We start from the raw sequence: 9,383 nt of genomic DNA, 5'->3' as shown, positions 1-9,383 counted from the left end.
GTTGTTGACATCTTGAGATGATCAAATAATTTGTTTTCTTCTAGAATAAAAAAATTGTTTCAGAGTTCACCTGAATCTACCAGAGACTCCTTGGGATCTCAAGATGACTCCCCTATTTCTTTTGGGTGAGTTCAGCCTGCCATCATCACCTGTACCTACAAGGGGTGAAGGAAGGAAGGAGGGAGGGAGGGAGGGAGGGAATAATCAGGGTTTCTGTGACATGTGAGGTCACAATTACTGCAGGATAAATGACCCACACTTGTATAGCGTCTGAGTCAGAGGACTCCAAAGCGCTTTACGCTTACAGGGTGTCTGGTCCATTCAGACACACATTCACACAGTAATAGTGATGAGCTACGATGTAGCAACAGCTGCCCTGGGGCGCACTTACAGAGGCGAGGCTGCCGAGCACAGGCGCCACTGGTCCCTCCGACCACTACCAGCAGGGCAGGCAAGGTGGGTTAACTGTCTTGCCCAAGGACACAACAGCAGCATCTTCTGGTTGTAGCCGGGATCGAACCTGCAACATTCCGATTACTGAACAACTACCTCCTGAGCTGCTGAAAAGTCCATGATGTCTCCTATTAAAGCTACCCAGTCCGGTCCTTGCTGGCCCAGATGTGAAAGCCCTCTTAGATCTCTGTATGACCGGTGTCAGAGCTTGGTCTTCATTGCCGGCATGAAGTCAAGTTCGTTTCCGGTGAGAGTTGGACTCTGCCCAGGCTGCCCTTTGTCACCGATTCAGTTCATCATTTTTATGGACAGGATTTCTAGGTGCAGCCAAGGTGTTGAGAGGATCAGTTTTGGTGGCCTGAGGATCAGGTCTCTGCTTTTTGCAGAAGATGTGGTCCTGTTAGCTTCAGCAGAATGTGATCTCCAGCTTTCGCTGGAGTGGTTTGCAGCCAAGTGTGAAGCAGCTGGGATGAAATTAAACTCCTCTAAATCTGTGACCATGGTCTTGACTCAGAAAAGGGTAGAATGTCGGGTCAGGTACTAAGTCCTGCCTCAAGTTGAGGTGTTAAAGTATCTCGGAAAAAAGAAAATTCATGGCTGGATAAACCTGTATCTGCAGGACTAATCGGATAAAAGCCACTTCTCTGTTTTTTTGAAAATGTTCAAAGTTAGTCATTCCTTAATGACAATAGCAATGTTTAGATTTCTTCAGCTCCTACACTTGGGAGATGGGTCTAACACTGTGGTTGTCAAGTGAATCAGCTCTGAAGGACGAACTGAACAGAAAATATTCTGGTACCAAACAAGAAAAGGTGCAGTTTCAGTAAAATTTCCCGTTGACTGATCCTCAATGTTTTGATGAGCAAAAGTATTTTACCCATTATTGGTTGAAAAAATTGCACAAAGATATTTTTTAAGATGAAGTATTGACATTGATATTTCTCTGCAGTTTTGATTTCAGTAGTAAAATCCCAAGACCCCAGGGACCTCCAGGATCACGAGGAACAGTGTATTGGCAGCTCCTGTCACCCCCGGGTGGGTGACCTGATGATTGGTCGAGCGGCGCAGCTTTCGGCCTCATCAACCTGTGGCCTGAAGGGACCTCAGAATTACTGCATCATTGGCTATCTGGAGGTTAGAGACACCAGCACTCAGCACCAGAATGCTACCAGAGTAAAATCCACTTTTAGTTGGTTGAAGTTTTGCATGTTAAAGTTTCTCAATCAAAACAGATGATAACAAAATCAGTCTCCAACATTAAGAGTTTTAGTGTCTGAATCTGAAAGTTTTCTGTTTGTGTAAAATCCCGGATGGAATCAGAGGTTCTGTCTCTTCTGACTTTCACAGTCAAACAAGTCTTGATTTCATTTAGAAACCCCCTACCTACCCCCAATCACCCCAATGAGCTGAATGAAGTGTTAAGAACAACTAAAACACAATAAAACAGCTGCAAATGCAGATATACAACATTTAAAAGGCAGTACAAAACAAAAAATGCCATCAAACCAAAATTTTCATTCTCCATAAAGAAACCTGGGAACAGCATTCTGGAGCAGCTGCAGCTGAATCAGTAAGGACTAGAAGCTGTGTTTTCAGCCTGAACAACACTTCTTACAGATTCCTACACACCTCTTTCTAGAGCTGGAATAACATTACTGGAATGTATTAACTTCATAAAGTTGGTTGAATCTGGACCAAATTGATCCGAAGAGTTGACTTCTGGGTTGAACTAAAATGAACTAAAGTGACGGTAACATTTCAGAGAGTAATTTTTGGTTAGGACATGAAAACAATCTCTGTCTCCTGCTGTTTTGCAACTTGCAGAGTGGGCCTCCAGCATGAGCAAGTTCACTGAGAAACCAGCTGATCAGACGTCCTAATATCAGGAAATAAAACGGAGTAAGATTGTAAATCCTGCTGTGTTCTGCTCCCCTCTCCTCCCACTAACTTCTGGTTCCTGACAGAGGAGCACCAGAGCTTTCCCCCCACAGAGATCCACTCATAAGGCATTCTGGACAGATGAGGCATAAGCCTCTTTTATAAGACAGGCCATCGCGTCATTACAGAGTGTTAAATCACAATTTGTGGGCTCGTAAATGCAGCAAGGAGCAAAGGGTAAAGGTGATGAATTCAATTCTGATGCGCTTAGCCTCGTAGTAATATTGTCGCATGGGCCTCTCGCCTCTGACGGCTAAACGCGTCAGCCCCACTAATCCCTTTGGGGCGACTGTGGGAGGCCCCCCTGCAAAAGAGGGTGGTCGCGTTAGTGATATATACTGCGCGCTGAGTGCCGTCCGGAAGGGATAAAAACACAGATAAACATGGCCTCTCACTAGAATCTTTCAACCACCTGCAACATGGCAAACTGGACGGACGCGGAGACCATGGAGCTTTTGGCCGTGCGAGCGGACGAACAGATTAGTCGCCTTTTTACGGGGACGGTGAGAGACAGCCAGCTGTTCGGCAGAGTGGTGAAAACACTGGCTGAGCGGGGCATCAAGCGGGACAAAAAGCAGGTCACATCATAGCTAAAGGTCCCAAAAAAGAAATTTCATCAGTCTGACGTGTCTTCCGTCTGACGCAGAATGCGCGACTCTGTACGTCACATGCCGGGGGGGCCGCCCAGCGACCTCCCTTTATCCCGTCTTGGTTTGAGAGGTGCCTGATGGCAGTTTATTCTAGCTTCAGCTTTGCTACTATAAATGCCAAAATCCTCCCAGGGAGCCGTGGCAAATCCCGCTTTTGCAAACGCTATGGTCCTGTAAAAACAGCTGTAGAGACTACTGCAGATGTGTTTATAAAATCAAGCGGACTTCGATAAATAATGCTGGAATGAGAAGGCTGATGCTCGGAACACACCAGACGCGCCGCAAACTGCTGTGGAACAACGAGCGCTTCTAATCGACGCCCTCGTTAACGCACTGTCACATCAGCCACGAAACGCCATGAAGGCTCGTGCCGTGCGGCGATCGTTTCGGCGTGAGCTCTATTTTTTCATGAGCCGCGTCAAATCTGGCAGGAAGTCAAACCAAAGCAGAAGAGGCAGGCCGGTTAATTTTACAAAATAAAAGAAACGGTTCAAAATAAGACACCACAATTGATAAATGTGATAATTTTTGTGTATCTAAACAGACTAGAGAGATGAAAATGAACGAACACACACACACACACACACACACACACACACACACACACACACACACACACACACTCGCACACACACACACACACACACGCACACACACACACACACACACACACACACACACACACACACACACACACACACACACACACACACACACACACACACACACACTCCTGTGGAGAAAGGTAAAGTACCACAACACCTCTTGAACCTTTTCACAATAAAACATTAAAAAATAATTGACTAAGTTACATAATGTGGAAGATAAAAAATAAACTCTACTAAATTTCCATAACAAAAATGATTAAATATGGAAACAATCTGTATAATCTAATAGAATAATCCTGGGGTGACTAAGTTTTATAAAGGGAAATCTGCTCATTGTCACTCAGTGAGCAGCTGTGATCACCAACAGATGATCAGACCTTCTGTATCAGTGTTACAACCTGGTGAAACATTAAAAACCCGGATGAACATCTCTCATAATTACTCCCTAAAACTAATGTCAGCGTGGTTTGATTTTTCTTTTCGTGATGCTGATGTAGATTTTTCAAAAACAGGAATTTTTGGGACACTTTTCCTTTAAGTTATTCTTAGAAATGAACTTTTATCTGCTGCTCATCTGAAACGTTAAATATATTTAAAGATGTCTGGAGCAAATATCCAGTCTACTTAATAAATGATAAAAGGACTACCTATTAGGTTTTTAAAGAATTTCTTAAATTTAATTCCTTCTTCTGCAAATTTTTACATAGAAAATAAATTGAATTATTAACAAAATATAGCTGCTGACACTTTTATTTTCAGTGATGACTAGTAGGAATATTATTTGGACTTGGACTAATTATATTGTTGTTATCTAAAACAGGGCAGGCTACACAAAGGTCTGGTTGTTGATTTAAACGTTGAAATGTTCTAACCCTAACCCACCACACAGGCTGCTGGCAGACTGCAGAATAACCAGGTGCTTTATTAAATAGCTGGTATTTCCATATTTGGAGACATCATTTAGCTGGGATTCCTTTAACTTTAGCAAGTAACACAAAAGTTGTGATTTAGTTTAGTCATTTTGTAAGCCCACCAACTCCGAGGTGTTTTGTGAAACTCTTGTCAGGTGACGTGCTGCAGCTCCTTAACAGGGACATTTTACTGGGAAAGTATTGAAATTTAGCACAGAAAAATATATTTATTCCGTACCAGTAGAAGGTGTGGTGATTAACTAACTGCAGCGGCGAAAAGCTTCTGTGGACCATACCAATTTGAGTAATAAGAGGGGGGTCACAGTCTTTCAATTACTAAAACACGTTGTTTAGCGGTTTTCATTGTGACCGGTTGTGTTTTGCTTTCATTAGATGACACTATATCGCTATTAAATATGTTTATCTGCTCAATTTTTTTTGGGGAGGACAACCTTATGCAAGGTTGGGGGCAGCCCCCCCCCCCCCCCCCCCGGGATTTCCCCCTATGTTCTTAGGGTTCTAGAACCCCCCAAGGCGCTTCACAACACAATCATCCACCCATTCCCACATTCACACGTTGTTGATGATGAGCTACATTGTAGCCACAGCTGCCCTGGGGCACACTGACAGAGACGAGGCTGCCATACAGGCGCCACCGGTCCCTCCGACCACCACCACCACCACCACCAGGCAAGGCTGGTTACGTGTCTTGCTCAAGGACCCAACAGCAGCATTCTCTGGTAGGAGCCGGGATCAAACCTGCAACCTTCCGATTACTGGACAACCCGCTCTACCTCCCGAGCTGCTGCTGTTTGTGGGAACCCTAACCCTATGTTTACCACACGCACACTTGTACGCCATGTAGACAAACAATTCTGTCTGCTTCAGCTGTTAGAACGGGGAAGGTTAAAGGAAATGCAGAAGCACACATCAGAGTATTGAGAAGTGATTTGTGTTCATCAGGGACAGGAGAAATGTTTCACATGTGACTCTCGTCTTCCATACCATCGCAACAACCCAAACAGCCACCATATTGAAAACATCATCAGTACTTCCGACCATACGGGCAGAAGGAAGTGGTGGCAGTCTGAGAATGGTAAGTCCAGATGCTCAGGAAGAGCCTTTTCCACCTGAATATTTCATCATGACAGTTCCTAATAAAACTTGGTTTCTTTGGTTTTTGCAGGGGTTCACCAGGTCAGCATTCAGCTGGATCTGGAGGCCATGTTTCAGTTCAGTCACCTGGTGCTAACCTTCAAGGTAAGATGCTGAACAGGGTTTGTTGTATTACATGTTCTGATGAGAGGACTCATTCAATTCAAAAATACTTTATTAATCCCAGAGGGAAATTGACAAAGCAGAAGAAAACATTGACAAATATTCTGTAAATTTTGTGACAGCAATTTCTGATAACATCTCCTCTAATTGGATTTTCCATCAAAATTTGAAGGACAGTTATAAGTATTGATGACTTTAAGTAGTGCTGTCAAGAGATTTTATGTTTTTCCTTCTTTCAGTAATTATGTATGATTATTTTTGGATAAAGGTAAAAGCAATAGTCCTACCCTGTGCTGTTATATAAAGGAAGCAAAAGGTCTTTTTTTTGTGTTCCTAAGCTTGCCCCCTGTCCCATAGAGCCCCATGCAATTTGGCAACATTTCTTATGGACAAGTAAGTGCTTAAAAGCTCATGATGTATTTAGGGACATGGAGGAGTTTACAGGAAGCAGTGATCTCCTGTGAGTGAGAGAACAATAAATCATAAATATCCTGTATTTGATATAACACTTTCTAGAGTCCTGAAACCGCGTGTCTTGGACACTCGGGTAAAGAGAGGGGTGGAGCTGTCAACTGACCACTACGTGGTGTTGAGTTGGCTTCGATGACGGGGGAGGATGCCAGTCAGACCTGGCAGGCCCAAACGTATTGCGAGCGTCTGCTGGGAACGTCTGGCAGAGTTTCCTGTCAGAAGAAGTTTCAATTCCCACCTCCAACAGAACTTCCAAAATGTTCAAGGGAGGCAGGGACACTGAGTCTGACTTGGCCATGGTCTGTACTTCCATTGTCGAGGTGGCCGTTGGGTATTCAAGGTTGAGGTCCTCGAGGGATTGGACTGTGTAAGCTGCTTCATAAGCAATGGTGTCTTGGAGCAGTGAGTTCTGAATGGATGTCTCTGTCAAATGGATTGACCCTGAAACTGGCCAGTTCTCAAACCACCCAGCAGCAACTCTTCCTCATGCAGTTCAGCAGACAGTCGCCGTACATCCTCTTTAAGGTTCGGAATCCTTTTGTTTGCTTCAGAAAGCATAAACCCATAATTGTGGGGCAGAAGGAGGGGGCCATTCAAATTAGTTCCAAGGGTACAGAGAGTAAATACTTATGCTGAGCCACCTCTGTCAGATCAGAAATATTTATAGTCCAAATAAATATTCAAGGAATCAAAAAGTCCCAAAAATCATCGGAATCATAAAAGGTCCAAAAAGATCCACAGAATCCAGCAATCAGTGACTGGAAACAACCAGTTGTTTTTAGAGGAATTAAAGCACAAAACCAGGGAACTGAAACAGACAAGTCTGCCATGTCTGCAGGCTTCTTGTCTAACGTGACTCCTTCCATTGTAAGAAATTAGATAAAAATCTGCCAAGCAGCTAAATGTGAGTGTCCTTTGTGCCATTTGACTGCAGAGTTTCAGGCCTGCAGCCATGTTGGTGGAGCAGTCAAAAGATTTTGGACAGAGTTGGAAAGTCATTCGTTACTTTGCAGAAGATTGTGCAGTTCATTTTCCTTCAGTTCCTGATGAGCCAGCCTGGAACATCGATAATGTGGTCTGTGACAGCAGATACTCAAGTCCAGAGCCCTCTACTGGTGGAGAGGTACTACATCTACACACCACAGCCCAACCTTCTGTTCCTTCTGTTGTCATAAATAAAAAAGAAATAGAAGTGAACATCTAGTGACCCAGCTTGATGTTTCAACAACTAAAAAAACCCAAATAAATGAAGAAAAATAACTTACATTTTGTTTTATTATGTAAAATGTTATATTGCACTGTATTGATCAATGAAATTTAGGTCAAGTCTGATGATTGTCCTCTAGGTAGTGCTGAAAGCACTGGACCCTGTCTTTGAAATAGAAAACCCAAATGCGCCGGAAATTCAAAGTGAGGTTTTATAAACACTATGACTGTGTTGCATCAACGTAAGATAAGAAAACCAAAAATGGTTAAACCTATTGAACATTTCTTTTTAGATCTAATCACCCTGACGAATATACGAGTAAACTTCACTCGTCTCTTCACCCTTGGTGACACACTGCTGGCACGAAGGCGGAGGAACCCTCATGTAAAATATTATTACTCCCTTTACAACATGGTGGTTCAGGGAAGATGCTTCTGTAATGGACATGCAAGCCGATGTGTTCCAGAGGACAGAGGACGTGGGGATGTCTTCTCTCAGCCTGACATGGTAAAACTGGCTTTTTCTTTAAAAACATCCAGTGTTTTAGCAGAAGTAAAATACGTAAACAAGTTCATTTAAACTGGAAATCAGGTTTGCTACATCTGTCTAATCCAGCATTTAGTACATACCAGGACAAGCTAAATGCACCCATGGTCTCTAAATGATTAAATGGGTTCAAGGTGAACTGCAGGATTATGTTCGTGAAACTGACCTGTGACTTTTCTACATGGAAAAAGAAACATATCAAATATTACTTAAGACACTTTTTAAACAAGTAGTAATAGTTCTCTTGTATCACATAAGGTGAACTCAACAGTTTATTCTTGACATTTAGTAGCTTCCAGAAAAAGCAGTTTCAGGACTATGCCACTTTTAAGCCCCGGTGTGTAAGAATATTACTCATTAGCGCCACGCAGGCCAGAGTGGATGTTGCAGCTACAGTAGCCCACACACATCGAAAAGGCAATGTGAAAACACCACACACCATCCATCCATCCATCCATCCATCCATCCATCCATCCATCCATCCATCCATCCATTTACAGCCACTTAACTGGTGTCGGGTCGCAGGGGCAGCTGCCTAAGCAGAGAGGCCCAGACTTCCCTTTCCCCAGCCACTTGGGCCAGCTCCTCCGGGGTAATCCCAAGGTGCTCCCTGGCCAGCTGTGAGACATAGGGTGTGTCCGAATCCAGGGGCAAGATGCTTGCAAGGATGCACGAGTCCGATGACGTCACAACGCAGCGACGAGTACTGTCCGAATTCGAAGGATACTCATTCTCACGTCCTTATACGGGTCCTTGGTCCTCCCGAATTTTGAGGATGGATCTGGTGTATCCTCACCGGCGAAGGCTATCCCAGCATAATTTGTGCGCCAAATCGCTGGACTGTACAGATTTGCAACAATGGCTGACGGAACGGGAGAGCAGTACAATTTCAAATGTAAGTTTGTTAAAAATTAGTGGTAAAAACATGTAAAACTTGTCTTTAGTCTTTTTCCTTATGTTTGTTATATGAAATGTATTAAAACATGTCCCCGCGAATGAGCTTGAGTGGTTTTCTTCATGTAACTTAAGGCAACAAAACCACCATAAAGTGTTTTATAGGAAAAAACCAACATAAAAGAGCTTGAATCGTATTTATTCATGTAATTTAACACAAGAAACAAACTAGGTTGAATGTTTTTAATGACATTTTAGGTGAAAAAAAGAAATACCATGAACTAGCTTGATTGTTCTTGTATTGTTTCATTGCTAATATTTTTTGTTACTTGTGCTAGGGACATCTGAACAGACTAGCACCCTGATCAAAACGATGCTCTCTTTACTGGAGCCAAAAATGCAGCCACGATGGCATGGAGGTACCAGA

The 9,383-nt window shown here is 43.3% G+C and overlaps 1 protein-coding gene across 1 annotated transcript in view; it reads left to right on the top strand.

Moving 5' to 3' along the window:
• The first annotated feature begins 42 nt into the window (after nucleotides 1-42).
• Nucleotides 43-9,383, top strand: part of lamb4 (laminin, beta 4) — an 80,201-nt gene continuing 70,860 nt past the window's right edge. The window contains exons 1-7 of the mRNA XM_054733301.2: nucleotides 43-125; nucleotides 1,403-1,587; nucleotides 5,524-5,656; nucleotides 5,747-5,820; nucleotides 7,244-7,432; nucleotides 7,656-7,719; nucleotides 7,809-8,023. Coding sequence (XP_054589276.2) covers nucleotides 104-125; nucleotides 1,403-1,587; nucleotides 5,524-5,656; nucleotides 5,747-5,820; nucleotides 7,244-7,432; nucleotides 7,656-7,719; nucleotides 7,809-8,023 — 882 coding nt within the window. The 5' untranslated portion in view covers nucleotides 43-103. The remainder of the gene's footprint in view (nucleotides 126-1,402; nucleotides 1,588-5,523; nucleotides 5,657-5,746; nucleotides 5,821-7,243; nucleotides 7,433-7,655; nucleotides 7,720-7,808; nucleotides 8,024-9,383) is intronic.

Source organism: Nothobranchius furzeri, chromosome 4 (assembly GCF_043380555.1).
Source record: "Nothobranchius furzeri strain GRZ-AD chromosome 4, NfurGRZ-RIMD1, whole genome shotgun sequence".
Lineage (NCBI taxonomy): Eukaryota > Metazoa > Chordata > Actinopteri > Cyprinodontiformes > Nothobranchiidae > Nothobranchius > Nothobranchius furzeri.
The sequence above is the reverse complement of the archived record's forward strand: the minus strand, read 5'-3'. Positions and strand labels throughout refer to the sequence as shown.